This window comes from Saccoglossus kowalevskii, chromosome 2, assembly GCF_978046115.1.
Source record: "Saccoglossus kowalevskii chromosome 2, keSacKowa6.1, whole genome shotgun sequence".
NCBI classification, from domain to species: Eukaryota; Metazoa; Hemichordata; class Enteropneusta; family Harrimaniidae; genus Saccoglossus; species Saccoglossus kowalevskii.
In genome coordinates this window covers 40,683,914-40,699,057 of record NC_140642.1, presented here as the reverse complement: position 1 = coordinate 40,699,057, position 15,144 = coordinate 40,683,914, and the positions used below count along the sequence as shown (strand labels likewise).

The following is a 15,144-nucleotide window of genomic DNA, read 5'->3' as shown; positions in this document are numbered from 1 at the left end:
CGTAAAATAGGTAATATATTTTCATAGTCCAAGACTTGAATGTTAGTATCATATTTATATTTTGTAATATTCATTCTCTGTGAATTGAGTAGATATTTTGTCATGGTTATTTGCTGGTATATATGGTTGATAGTTATTGCTGGTATATATGGTTGATAGTTAATGCTGGTATATATGATTGATAGTTATTGCTGGTATATATGGTTGATAGTTAATGCTGGTATATATGATTGATAGTTATTGCTGGTATATATGGTTGATAGTTAATGCTGGTATATATGGTTGATAGTTAATGCTGGTATATATGGTTGATAGTTAATGCTGGTATATATGGTTGATAGTTAATGCTGGTATATATGGTTGATACCTGTATAGTTTGTGAAGACCATATTTTTTTATTTTGGGATAGTTATTAAATGCTATATGACTGATGTATTTTTCCTTTTGTCAACTTTCAACATTATTTTAGACATACAAATGTAATCTCTTGGGTAATATTTCATACAATTACAATTTTGTAGATAATTGAGTAATCAGACATTAGGTTGAATGTACCTGTGCTAAATAATATGATAGTAATATCAGCCAGAATTACTTGTACAAATAATGTTGCTTGTAATTAATCATGGGTTGATGTTATCATGACTACACAAATCAAGATAATTTTCTATTCACTAAAAGATCTTGCATATTGCCTGGACTAGTCGCAAAATCAAACGATTTGATTTTTAACTAGAATATTTTTTTTATCATTTTGGGTTGAGATACTCTTATTCATCAAATCTCTATAGTATATTATTGGAAATATTTTTGTATTTGTTGAATTTGTATTGTTTTTAAATTTAAAAAAAAAAAACTTTTTATGCATAACACTGAATCTCACCATGAGTGGAAAACTGTCTATTATGTCATTCCTGTGTACATGACACATGCTGAGGTATCGGTACATTATGAAATGTATTGCCATCTGTGGTTGTGAATAAATTATAATTTGTATATCTACGATGTTTGATATTCAGTTTCTGTAGTGAAAAATAAAAAAGCGGCTGAGATAGTTATGCTGTTAGCAATACACATTTCAATTAAAGAAATCATTGCAAAATGAACAAATCTGAGAGAGGTTTACCTGTAGTACCTATATATATATATAGTGTCAGAGCAATCTGGCATGTGATTTTTAACAAGCTGAAAATATCACTTTTTACCAAAAATGACAAATATTCATCAAAATTAGATATCACAAAATGAACAAATCTAAGGGAGGTCTGCCTAAGATCTGTACAAATACACCAAGTATCAAAGCAATAAGGATTGTAGTTTTCAAAAAGTCGTTGACCAACAATCATTAATATGATAAGCTCTGCTCAACAAAGTCGACAGCAGAGCTAAAAATTGTTTCTGTAATATTCATGGAGTGAAAAATTCAGTCCACATAGTTTTTATGGAGTGAGAAATTCATATTTCTTTCAAAATTGGTAAATACGTTGGACATTATGGGACCTTGATACATGTCATTTTCTGATTGTATTTATTAATGGCCAGCTGGTGGCCATTTTGTTTTAATGAATGCTGATTCAGAGCCATATCTCATAAATGCCTCGACTGATTGTTATAAAACTTTACAGCTACATTATATTGCACATAATACACAGACATGATTAATTTTGGGGCCCATGTCTATCGTATTTTAATTCAGCCTGTGAATGCAAAATCTCAAAAAGTGGATTTTGGTAAAATTTAGTACTTTGGGTGTAATGTGCAGACATGATTAGTTTTTGAGCCATAACCATGTATATAAAGTTGTATTTAGTTGTTAATTTTCATAATGTTTAATTGCAGCCTGTGTAAGCAGCATTTCAAAAACTTCAGAACAGATTTTGATAAAATTAGCTTTATATTGATGAAGAATATCTGCTGTATCCAAATTAAAGACAATGTACAAATGTATTAAAACTCTGACATTAGTAGAAATATAATTTGATAAATGGATATCAATAGATTGCTACCTGCAGTTGCAAACAACAAATGGTTAGACATACAAAATTATTCATGTTAGCAAGCTTGTTTTTTAATTTTTTTTAAATTGATTGCTACCTGCAGTTGCAAACAACATTGATTTATTTGTTTGCTTGCTGCAACTTTTTTACTCCAGTGTGTGAAACAGTTAGTGTGTCTGCGTGCGAGTGTGTGTTGTCCGTCCATCTGTTCCACTGCTATCTCAAGAACCGTATGTAGGTTTTAAATGAAACTTGGTGCATAGATGCTCTAGGCTAATGCAAAGATTTGATTAGGTTTTGGTGTAAATCCATGCATGATAATTAGCTAATTAATGACATGACTTTTCCACTGATATCTAAAGACCCACTCACTGATTTTTGATGAATATATAGCTCTGGAAGATTGTGCAGACTTGATTAATTTTGGGTAAAAATCCATGCATATTAATTTTCTAATTTGCAAAATGATTAGTCAATTTTCAGTATTTTCACTGACATCTCAAGTACTATCGATAATCTTTGCATTACAATGAAACTTGATAAATAGTAGCAATAAGACAATGCACAGACCTGATAAGTTCTGGGTTAATATCTGTGCATGTTATAATTAATTAACTACATGTAATTAGTAAATTTTTGGCTTTTCCGCTTATATTTAAAGTACTAATTATTACATTTCAATGAAACTTAGTACATAGATACTCTAGGACTATGCACAGACCTAATTAGTTTCACATTAAAATCTGTGCATATTAATTACCTGATTTGCATAATAATTAGTCAGGTTTCCCATCAATATCTTAAGTACTTATCTTATTTTAATGAATCTTGGTACATGTATACTCTAAAACATTGCAAAGATCTAATTTGTTTTTGGTCCATACACCTCTACAATAATTATCTGATTTGCATAATTTACTTTCCACTGTTTTTTAAGAATTGATAATGAAACTTGGTAAAATACACAGACCTTATTAGTTTAGGGTTGAAATCTATGCATAATAATTGCTTAATTTGCATAATAATATCCCAGTTATTCATAGATGCTCTGGGTAATCTATAGATGTGTTCAGTTTAATAATGAAAAACATGCATATTGATTATCAAAAATTTAAATTGAACTTGTGGTAGAAGTGCCCTGGGATATTAAACTGAAAACCACAGATGTAAAATCAAATGTATATTGTTCTTGCTATAAAGGGTTTAAAAACTAGCATATATTCACTTATCATGAATAAACTTGTAAAAGAGAAATTCAAAAATGTTGTTGTGTTTTCCGACCTGGTCATCGGTCCATTGCTCATTTGCAACAACAAAAATACATAACATATGCAGGCATCAACCATGATGTGGTTGTAGAAAATTCACCAAAAACTGGTGAAGTTGACTACCGGGTATATAGAAACTAGTGAAACTCACCAAATTCATGGTATAACAGTTTAATTTGGTATTAAAGTTTTTTATACTAAGTAAACATATTGTGTGCGTGTTTCAGCAAACCCTCACATTACCTTGTGCATAACACTGAATGTAGATTAATTTACAAGTAATTTCATTACATAGTCAAGTTTGAGATCGAGATATGGAATTGCAAAAATGCTTGATTTCGATGTATTTTTAACATTAAAACAACAGTATTTCAGCCAACAATTAGCATTATACAATTGGTTTACAGAAATAAAAGAAGTGGTCGAACAATGATCAAAACTGGTATAAGAAATTTAAAAATGAATAAATGATATCTGGGACAGCTAGATTAACTGTTTTCTCAACTCAAGCTATTTGGAAGCCATAAAATAAATCAAAGAAAGCTTAGAAAGAACTGTGTGCTGAGAGTATTGGAGACACATTACAAATTATCGTAGTTCAAAATTACTTGTATATGAGATATTGATGGAAAAGCTGAAAACTGACTAATTATGCAAATCATTTTTTTTAATATGCACAGATTTGAGTGTAAAACCAATAAAGTCTGCGCAATGTCACAGAAATCTATGTAGTGTGTAATATGTTTCATTGAAATGTGATTAGAACTCGAAAGTTATGAATTATTATGCTAAATAGAGAATTAATAAGAACAGATTTTAACCCAAAACTAATCAGGTCTGTGCATTGTAATAGAGTATCTATGTACCAAGTGTCATTGAAATATGTTGATTTGCACTTGAGATATCAGTGAAAAAGCTGAAAATCAACTAATCGTTATGCAAATTAGGTAATTAATATGCAAGAATTTCTACCAAAACCTAATCAAACCTGTGCATTAGACCAGAGCACCTATGCATCAACTTCCATTAAAAACCAACATGTGGTTCTTGAGAAATCAGTGGAACAGTCGGACACACACACATACATACGCACTAACTGCAAAGACTCCCATTGTGTCCTTCGCACACGGGAGTAAAAAATGCACTAAAAATAAACACTCAGTAGACAATGTAGGTTCTATTGTCACAAGTTGATGTAAAGTTAAATTGAAGTTGTAACAACGTTGTACACACACACACACATACAGGCTAACTGCAAAGACACCGATTGTTTGCTGTGCACACGAGGGGTCACAATTCTGCAAGCAAGACATCGTCACCAACACAAATAATGAATAACTGGTTAAATGTAGGTTGAAAAACATGTTTGTCTACCAGTGATCCAATGTCTGTGGAATACACTGAGAAATAACTAAGTTTAAAATGTTATGAAACAAATAATCACAGTCCATATAAATGGTATATTTTTAATTGCAAACAAACTGAAAACATATTTAAGTACAATAAATAACAGTTCATGTTTTGGGTTTTAACTTTATCAGAGCCTGTATCCGACCAAGGATTATCTCGTTAGTACTTATACAGTTATCTGAGGTGTACGGAGGTTGTATAAACAAGGCATCAGATACTGATAACAGTTCTTCCTGGTCACCTGACATGGTTACTGGTAGTCGATTCTTCTCAAGCCAGTCTTTCAAATCAATTTTTCGTCTTTGTATCTCCTCCTTAGTAAAGGTTATTTTGGTTTCTCTGGAGAACAGTCTCTCTAGTTCATCTTCATGCTCTGTAGCATCACTGGATATCCTGACAGTTTTCACAGCATGTCCCATGACTACTGTACATTCATTAGATGTATCTTCAGAAAACTGCACCAATACAATACTAAGAAATAATAAACATTACAGGTATTATTCATTTGACACTGAAAACAATAGAAAACTTTACAGACGTGACTTGTGCATTAGGTGTATGTCATATTTGAACACATTCCTTTGTTTATATTGATCACAGAATCTCTATAGTGCATGACGGAAATAGAATCCTGTTAGTGAATGCATTAGACCAGTGCACAATGGCATATCAGGCTGTTATATTTCATTATATGTAAAATGGAAAAATGTGTATAATAATAAGGTTATTATTCGGATACTGCAAAGTATACACTTAGGCAGTACCTACACTCATCTCGATTGAAATAATCACCATTCGGTCTTTGTGCATAGTATTCTCCTAATAACCTCATAATATCTGACATTTGTGGGGTCTTAAAATTTGTTAAGTAATTTGAGTGATGTGCAATGTATTCTATGGTCGTAATTTCATGAGCCAAGTAAGGATATACCACTTCACATGTCACTTGGGAACTAAGGTTAAAAATTGGCTGAAAAGTTGATAATAATAGCCTATTCCCTCTAGAGGTGATCATTCTATCATACCAAAATTTGTTTCCACAAAATCTTCTATTCACACTATCTTAATCTAATCAGGAGAAATCTAACAGTCAACATTGTCATTTCAGGATTTCTATATAGTTTATTTCTTTGCATATTTATTTTTATGGATTCCTAAAATAAGCATCTAAGCATCTAAACATGAATGCCAAAGCCCATGCACACTTTACAAGTAATAGTGTATGTGACCTGTCAGTATCTTTAATAATTCACAAATCATATCTCTGATTTTATTGTGGGAGTCAATCTCCAACCAAGTAAACTCCATTTTAATGTAAATTCGACCATTTGTATGCAGGACATAGGACTGTAAATGCCAATGACATCATTTTGAATTAAAACAGATCTGTTTCTGGTCTGCATGGTAAAAATGAGCCGCTCGCATATTTTTTTTGAACAAAAAAAGAATGAATTATAACTGTGTTGGGGAAAAAATCTAATCACCCACTCATTTTCCAGAAAACCTTGGGCAGACGACTGTATAAAATATTTATAAATGACAGCTAAAAAAAACACATTTAAAGATACTTATCAAGTGCCTGAAGGTAATCTGCAAATGGTTTAAAATGTGACAATTAAATTCTACAGCAATGAAAGCGAATTCTTTGGAATTGAATGAAGCGCAAAGGTCTTCCAGGCAATGTGTTTTATAAATATTGTATAAATTTCTATTTTAAAAAAGTGTCATATATAAATAAATTCACTTCATTTACATAATTGGCAAATTGTTGTGAAATTTGACAAAAGTCATTTAAATTTGTCAACTAAACCTTCCGATATTTGTTGTTAAATATTTAAAGTTAAATAATAAATTCAGTTTAAGCAATTAGAATATGTCTGATTACAAATTGTGTCACCTTTGGAAAACCGCCTTGTAACTTGCATGGAGTAGAGTCCCCCCCCCCCCCCCCCCCATTATAAACGTGGTCTGTTCCTTTCTACTCACCTCTTAGACACAGGATCGATAGTATGGACCCAGCCTGTATGTATTTTGCCATCTATACTTTCAACCTCCACTAATTTATGAACGAAAAATATCATTTCTTTCGGGGTTTGTTGTCGAAATTCATCACCACCCAGCGTGGGCACTCCGCTTTCACTCGCTGTCATGCTTGTATGTTAGATCACAGTCCCTCAACGAACTGTGGTTAGATCACACTCCTGTGGTTAGCTGCTTTATTATTGTGAAACACGCCACCAATGTAGATATCGCGATAAATTATACATTCGGGATTTGTACACAAGATGGCTGACTTCGTACGTTAAAGTTGTTATATTGGTAATATCAAGTAATATCTTGTGAAACGTCATATCAGATACAACGCGATATTTAAAATATCAATCTTCTCACATAACACTACTGATATGTTTTTGTAATGGACCTGACCACATCCTGATACAGGTACATGTACACGTATGGCAACATACCGGTCACATGTCGGATGTAAGATACTATGTAGAACGTTGGTACACTACTAGTATATTCATGGTGTCAATTTATCACCACTCAACAAAGTATCAAAACTGTCTTTCTATGACATTATTTTCTCAACGGATTACGTAAAGAATGGCAGCATGGCCGTGGAATTCTCCCCAGTTCAGATTAATGTGGAACCAAAATTGTCAACAGATTAGATCAAACAGCATCGTTACAAATCAGCCTTTCTCAGCGCCACCGTTGCTAGCACTGCATTCAACCATACCAACAACTCCTGGAGTACCGATTTACAGACGAAGTTCTCCCACTACATCTCTCGGAACATTGGCAATGCGTCCCCCAATAAGAACTGCATCAGTTCAACCAGTCTATAGGTTTGTGTCAAATACACTGACGAATACTTTTGTTAGATCACCATATCAAATATATTCTGCTGCAAGTACACAAGTATCCAGTGAATCAAATATGAGGAAGCGGACACGACAAGATTCGGCTTCAGACAAGCGTAACATTCCTGCAGCCACAAGACCTCGTGTTTCCATATCAAGCTCTGTCTGTACTCAATCATCACAAAATGCAATACAAACAGAATGTCAACAACAACAGCCAGCACATGACAGCAGCGCAATGCAACCAGAGATGCACAACATTAAACCAGCTACACTGTTTTCAAGTAGACAGTCTGTAAGAGACACTTCCACTGGTACTGATATATTCAGTAGGGAACTGTCATTGAAATCAGTCCCAAGTCACCATGGGAGAAGACATGGCAATGTGTCTGTGAAGAGTGCTCAGAATTCAAGTGGTGCAGAGAGTATGTATTTTTTATTCAACTTGCCTCTCTAATATATTTTGATAAGAGTATTGGGAAACGAAGAAAGTTGCACTAGAATTGTTCACTATTGTACGTCAATAAGACATGTGAGAATCATTGGCATGGTGGAATCAAGTGGTAAAGTCTATTATTTGAGCAAACATCCAGATCAAACTGCTTTCAATTGCAACCCAAAATAGTGACAACCTCTCATGTAGACATGAAATAAGCAATCATGATTTGCTTATTGTGTTTCAGTTTTAATTGAATCTATATACATACAGATTAACACTAGGAGACCTGAAATAGAATAGACCACAGTCCCTCTATCCCCGGTCTGGAAACGGTCATTGTGTTTGTATTAGGTGTGAGTTGGTCTCCTTCCCTGGCAAAGGTGCATTGCGGGTATGGGCAAAGCATTGTCACGTGATCAGTACGCAGCCAGCCACTATTTTTGACATCGTCAGTGTTATGTATTTTTTTACAACTTGGTTGTTTATTCCAGAATTCATGCTTTTTCACATAATTTTTTCATCAGGATATCTGTATAAGGTCATATTTTAGCCGGCGAGTAGTTCTTTATTTCATCTATTTTACCAGCAGCGACACATTTTCGCAACAAATTTTCATACCTTTACCCAGATATTTGTCGTTTTCGATTTTGGGGTGATTGAAATGAACTCTATTCTATTTACCATACTTCTCGGCGCTAAACCAATATTTGTCTTCGATTTTGACATTTTATGATCGAAACATATCATTAAAAATTGGTGGGCTGATTTGTTATTTGTCACACCACATTTTATTAATGTTAAATTGAGCGACTTTTATGGATGCTTTTTAGATCGTAAATGCAAATGGCGATGTTTTGAAATGACAATGTACTCAATTCTGTGCTCAAAAAATCATTTATATACAAACAGTGAAGCATTGTTATATACTTTTGCATAGAAAAAAGTCATTAGTTGTTGTATAGTTGATTTGAACTGTCATGAACCCCCAAGAATCAGAAATATCACCAGTTTTTTGATCGACTACGTTAACATGAACGACGCCATTTTGACAAGATTTGTATAGCGATGTCAGCATGTTGGCACGCAAAGTTTTTTTCCCTATTAAAACTAGAAAATGAACATAATTCCCGATATTAATCTTTGCATTGCAGGAACTGGATGTTTATGAGTTGGTAGGCTGGTTTTGATGCGCATCACTGTTAAAAAACCCCAAATTTCATAGTGATAATTTTGTTTACATGTTTGTTTACGTTGTGGTTGCCCGAATTTGAAGTCAAAGTGAAGTCATACAATGAGGTATCGCTTTGCACGACGGTAAATTTTCCGATTTTAACTAATATTTTGACGGTATTGTAATCTGTCTGACTTCCTGACTCTCTCGGCCCGCGTGTGAACGGTTTGTTTACCCGCACCGCGGTTCGAGACAAAAGAGCGCTAGTCGTTTCCAGACCGGGGATAGAGGGACTGTGAATAGACACATTCTAAATCACTTGTGTAGTACGGTACTAGTAATGATCTAAACTGTCACAAGAATTTGTTTTCCTAATCGATTGTGCAACTCTATGTTGTTATTTACTGTTAAGGTGATGACAGTGCAGTTAATAACCCTGAATTCTACAGGAGAGACTGGATTTATACTGATATAGGAAAGGAACACATCAGGAAAAGAAAACCTGGAATAGAGTTCAGCATAATGTCATACAACGTGCTTGCCCAAAGATTGATTGAAATGAACATGTTTCTGTATCCACACTGTAATGAGGATATTTTGAAGTGGGAATATCGTAAGAATAATTTGATGAAAGAAATCAAAGAATTGCAAGCTGATGTAAGTGTAAATCAACAGGACACTGAATATGTAAAATAGCGATAGTGAAGTTTATTATATTAACCTCCAGCGTCGGTAACATTGTCAATCTCATGTTTTTCAGATTTTGTGCCTTCAGGAAGTTCAAGAAGAACATTTCCAAACATTCTATCAACCACAACTTGCCCTTCTAGGTGAGACACATATTTCATTGAACCGACTGACTTGGTGTTCTCCCCACACCTCAGTACTGAATGTGTTAATTAGTTCCATTGTCACAAAATAAGAAAATTAATTATACAATAATTTGATGATGATATTTTGATATTTTGTTCATGGAAATAGTATAATACTGAAATTATAGTATTCATTTGTCAACATTATTTCATTGTTCTTTAACAGGATATGAAGGTGTATTCAAGCGAAGAACGGGAGACAAACATGATGGCTGTGCTACATTTTTCCTCACATCTCAGTTTGAATTAGAAACTTACAGACTGATTCAGTATTACAAACCTGGTGTATATCTCCTAAACAGAGATAATGTTGGTGTGATTGTGCTACTCAAACCAAAAGTCAACACATCATCACATCAACGTATCTGTGTCGCCAACACCCACCTTCTGTTCAATCCTAAACGTGGTGATGTGAAACTTGCTCAGTTGGCTGTGCTATTTGCTGAGATTGATAAGCTAGCTCTGCGGAGAACCACTCATAATGGTAGGCCTGTATACTGTCCTACTTTACTGTGTGGAGACATGAACAGTATTCCGTACTCACCGCTTTACAGATTCATATCAGGCATGTTGAAATACACTGGTACACAGACAAGTACAGTATCTGGACAGCATAGAGGATGGCACGGTGACGTCTTACCATATCCACTATGGCCACGCTGTATGGGCATCACAGATGCATGTAAATATGTTGAAGTGGTGGAAGAAAGGAGACAAAAGAAAAAGAAAGGTACACAATTTACATTTGTGTATGAGTTGTAAATTCTATCATGTGTGTTTGTCACATTGTTATGTACTGAGATATATGTGAAATCCATCAGTTGTACTGCATCTCATTACTAACTGTACCAACAGTTTTACTTTTGTATTATGATGCTGCAGAAAAACAATGAAAAAAGGTTAAAAATAACTAAAGCAGAATTTGAGCAGTAACTTTGCCAATAAACAGTGCAATAATTGGGTTTAAATCAGTGTAACTTTTGAATGCTGTAACTTTCAGATTTATTTTTTGGCCAAGTAAAGTTACTAAAAAATAGGAATCAATTTTCACCAACAATAAAACTTTAATTAAACTTGAGCCAATATTAATATTAATTTAAAAGTAAATGTTTTATTACTATATCATCTTTTACAGATGGTGATGGCTGGCAAGAAGTCAAACCACGGTATACTTTCTCAGAAACAATAAAACATGATTTCAACTTTAGATCTGTGTACACTCATCGAACTGAGAATCGAGAGAATGAAGTCACGACGAATCATGACAAAACAAACTGTACATTGGATTATATCTTTTATTCATTGACTGCTCGTCGTAGGGAGGAACAAAAGCATGGCCGAACAAGGACGTTTTATGAACGCTATGAAGGACCATTGAAGTTATTAGGTAAACTAGCTTTATTCTCCGACAGTAAAGCCAACAAAATGGGAGGATTGCCAAATAGAATGATATCCTCGGACCATTTTTCATTACAAGCTAAGTTTCTTTTACAAGAAGATTAAAGAAACATTCATTATATATTTTAAAATGAAAAACTGTTTATATGGAAATAATATTAAAGTTGCATTCCTACTTTGTATGATCTGCAGACATCTTCTGACTGATCCCTGGTACATTGTAAATGCTTAAAGTGCCTGTGAAATGGCTGCTATTTTCACGCCTAAAATTATCCATTGATACAAAAATATTATTAATTTTTATGTTTCTAAGCATGAATTATTTTTTTAAGGTAAAAAAATGTGTTTCAAACTCAATCTACGGCAACTTTATTTTTGTGTATTTTAAAACGAGGCTCCTCATTAGCTTCTTATTTGCATACAGAAATTCCTCTTGTGACGTCAGAAGGGGAAGTCGCATGGCAGCTTGCATTGCCGATACGTGTAAATAAGTCAAATTCCTTCTGCAGTTTTCTCGTCTTTGACTACATTTTCACTTATGTACTTGTTCGTCGAGAAAGAATGGACCATAATGAACACATAGTATAAATTTTTGTTGCATGGGGTTGGGTTAGATGCGAAATATGTTCGTTCTGGTGTAGCTGGTCACCGTGATCGTCAGCGGCACACGTTTGTACACTGTCGCTGGACAAAATAGAGTTTGACGTTGGAATTATCTCGTTATTTAGCAGGTTACTAGGCACGTCACTACCTACACTGTTTTATTTCATTGATCGTCTGGATAATTAAAAAAAAACGACAAATCACAGTTACTAAATAAATGACAGCCGCGTGGAAATAAATTGAAATTTTGTTGAAATAGGTGAGCGCGTTGGGTCAGGACAAAGGCAAGTGCGCTAAAAGCGACGTTTAATTGGATAACAAAAATAATCGAGGTCGACACACATACAGATAAATTCAGAGTGGATTCGAGTTAGCGTGATCCATGGCGTGATTGTCATAATTATAACATCATATTAAAACTTTATTTGGTGGAAACACATTGACCAAGCCCGGATTCTTATTTCATAAATTATTACGCAGATCAAGCTGCAAGCATGGAGGTAAAAAAAGAACAGATGTGTGAATTCAACATTCAACACCAATCACCAAACAATTCAGAAACTTTTAGCCTTCGAAAATGAAAACAATTAGCTGTGTGTAAGGGTTGTGTAATTTCCTGTTTGTCTGACACTTCGTTTGCGTGTCACTGTCGAAATTATTGCTACCTTTTACTCAACAGGGACTAAATGGTCTTTATAAAACGATAATCACGATCACAAAAAAAGTCAACTCATTTGAAACACTTGCCGGACGTCTCTCTCTTTTCTGAAATCCGCCTCGGTGATCATAGTCCGGAATCTATTTCTTTCAAAAGTGTTGCGCCAGGTTTATGTTGTCGGCGTTTCTCTTTAAACCTAGTTGTTTTTTTCATGGACGAGGACAGTTTTTCCAAAAAAAGGATTCTGAGGTTAAATGGCTTTCGTCCACTGATGTCGCACCTTCGGATCGCTTAGAAACATGTGAATACTTACACTATGACTATATGTTTCACTGCAACTGCCCACAACACAACATCTAAAAACTCTCTCTCAAAAAAAAGGAAAATAGACAAAAAAAAAGAAAGAAAAAAAACGCCGACTGGAAAATGTATATCGTTTAAAAGTATACTGAATGACCAGTGTTATTACGGCTCAGGGGTATGACTTCCTCTCACATTTTGGCATTTGGTGGCGCACTTTCGGCGAGAGTCGGAAATCCGGAAACAGTCGACCGTTTCAGGATTGGTGGGCGTGGCTACAACACGAGAAATAGCCCAAATTTACTTGGATACAAGTAATCATTTTCAGCAAAAAAATCAATAACTGCCCATTTCAGTGGAACACAGATCTAAAATGGAAAACGTGAGGGTGGGCATTGCACAGGCACTTTAAGGTTTCAGTACAATTTATGAAAAATCTTTTCCAACAAAAAAATTTAGAAAGTGGCTTTGAGTGATTACAACAATGAAAGTGTGTTTGATTTGATTATTAAATATCACAATATTCAATGCAGGCTAGCCAGTATTTCAAATAAGTGGGATGTGTTCTGCATATAAAACAAACAAAATGGAAATGCATCTTTAATTAATGTAAATAATTGCTTATGAGGGCGGGGCAGACTGTTTCTATGGATTTGTTGTTTTTGTATATAACAAAGATGTAACATTTTATTACACAGAAAAATCTTTGTTTCTATACTATTTTAAAAAGTCTAGGTGATTCTAACAAGCTTTGTAGAATAGAACACTCATTTTCAGTTTAACTTTTTGTCAACTGGTCTACAAATAATTATACTAAATAATTATCAAAACTCACTCACTGATGGTAACATACATTATTATTGTGACATATTCTATTTTGTTCAAGCTTCCATATATTTGAGATTTCAACTTTGCAATGTGTCTGAGATTTGTGAAAATTACCATCTACTAAGCCAACAAATTTTATTATTTCCATGACTGTAAATTGATGTATTTTATAAAACTTTCAGTTATTATTTGTACTCTCTGTAAGCATAGATAAATGGCCAGTGAAGGTTAACCTTTACCAAGATGTTTGATTGTAGTCCTGAAAAAAAATGAATGAGTGGTGTGAAAGTTGCTTTTGGTGTATGTTAATTGGTTCACATCCCGATCCAACGACTTAAAGCTTTTCTGGTCCGTGGGAGTTCCACTGATTGTATGATTCACTTTGTCACTATGATACAATGTGCTTATACCAGTATAACATTTATTTTTTAAAAACATTCTACAGTTTACTTCTTTTGTTCAAACATACAAGGGTGATGATTATTTTAAAAATCATAGTCTTTGCTAACATGGCAAGTAAATAACACCAAATACACAGCAGGGTAAATAATGTGAACATGTAATGCTTGTATGACTTGAACACTCAGGGCTGACAAGTCTTCCACACAATTACTAGGTATCCCCCAAAAAACATGTAATGCTTGTATGACTTGAACACTCAGGGCTGACAAGTCTTCCACACAATTACTAGGTATCCCCCAAAAACATGTAATGCTTGTATGACTTGAACACTCAGGGCTGACAAGTCTTCCACACAATTACTAGGTATCCCCCAAAAAACATGTAATGCTTGTATGACTTGAACACTCAGGGCTGACAAGTCTTCCACACAATTACTAGGTATCCCCCAAAAACATGTAATGCTTGTATGACTTGAACACTCAGGGCTGACAAGTCTTCCACACAATTACTAGGTATCCCCCAAAAAACATGTAATGCTTGTATGACTTGAACACTCAGGGCTGACAAGTCTTCCACACAATTACTAGGTATCCCCAAAAAACATGTAATGCTTGTATGACTTGAACACTCAGGGCTGACAAGTCTTCCACACAATTACTAGGTATCCCCCCAAAACATGTAATGCTTGTATGACTTGAACACTCAGGGCTGACAAGTCTTCCACACAATTACTAGGTATCCCCCAAAAACATGTAATGCTTGTATGACTTGAACACTCAGGGCTGACAAGTCTTCCACACAATTACTAGGTATCCCCCAAAAAACATGTAATGCTTGTATGACTTGAACACTCAGGGCTGACAAGTCTTCCACACAATTACTAGGTATCCCCCAAAAACATGTAATGCTTGTATGACTTGAACACTCAGGG

At 34.4% G+C, this 15,144-nt stretch overlaps 2 protein-coding genes across 2 annotated transcripts; one reads left to right on the top strand and one right to left on the bottom strand.

Annotated features, from left to right (window-relative positions):
* Positions 1 to 4,717: 4,717 nt before the first annotated feature.
* LOC100369731 (gem-associated protein 6-like) lies at positions 4,718 to 6,911 on the bottom strand. The gene is made up of 2 exons (XM_002739892.3): positions 6,662 to 6,911; positions 4,718 to 5,146 (listed from the first exon to the last, which is right to left on the bottom strand). The coding sequence occupies exons 1-2, from the start codon at positions 6,823 to 6,825 to the stop codon at positions 4,780 to 4,782; spliced, it is 531 nt and encodes a 176-aa protein (XP_002739938.1). The 5' UTR covers positions 6,826 to 6,911; the 3' UTR covers positions 4,718 to 4,779.
* Positions 6,912 to 6,947: 36 nt separating this feature from the next.
* On the top strand, positions 6,948 to 14,248 carry LOC100370174 (RNA 2',3'-cyclic phosphatase ANGEL2-like). The gene is made up of 5 exons (XM_002739894.4): positions 6,948 to 7,967; positions 9,565 to 9,809; positions 9,913 to 9,982; positions 10,191 to 10,754; positions 11,160 to 14,248. The coding sequence occupies exons 1-5, from the start codon at positions 7,283 to 7,285 to the stop codon at positions 11,525 to 11,527; spliced, it is 1,932 nt and encodes a 643-aa protein (XP_002739940.2). The 5' UTR covers positions 6,948 to 7,282; the 3' UTR covers positions 11,528 to 14,248.
* The last annotated feature ends 896 nt before the right edge of the window (positions 14,249 to 15,144 follow it).

Bases quoted from the DNA above. Each gene is read 5' to 3' on its own strand.
- LOC100370174 (XM_002739894.4), top strand. From the start codon at position 7,283: ATGGCAGCATGGCCGTGGAATTCTCCCCAGTTCAGATTAATGTGGAAC. The intron at 9,983-10,190 runs GTGAGACACATA...GTTCTTTAACAG, and splicing joins ACCACAACTTGCCCTTCTAG to GATATGAAGGTGTATTCAAG. The intron at 10,755-11,159 runs GTACACAATTTA...CATCTTTTACAG, and splicing joins GAGACAAAAGAAAAAGAAAG to ATGGTGATGGCTGGCAAGAA.
- LOC100369731 (XM_002739892.3), bottom strand. From the start codon at position 6,825: ATGACAGCGAGTGAAAGCGGAGTGCCCACGCTGGGTGGTGATGAATTT. The intron at 5,147-6,661 runs GTGAGTAGAAAG...ATTATTTCTTAG, and splicing joins ATCGATCCTGTGTCTAAGAG to TATTGTATTGGTGCAGTTTT.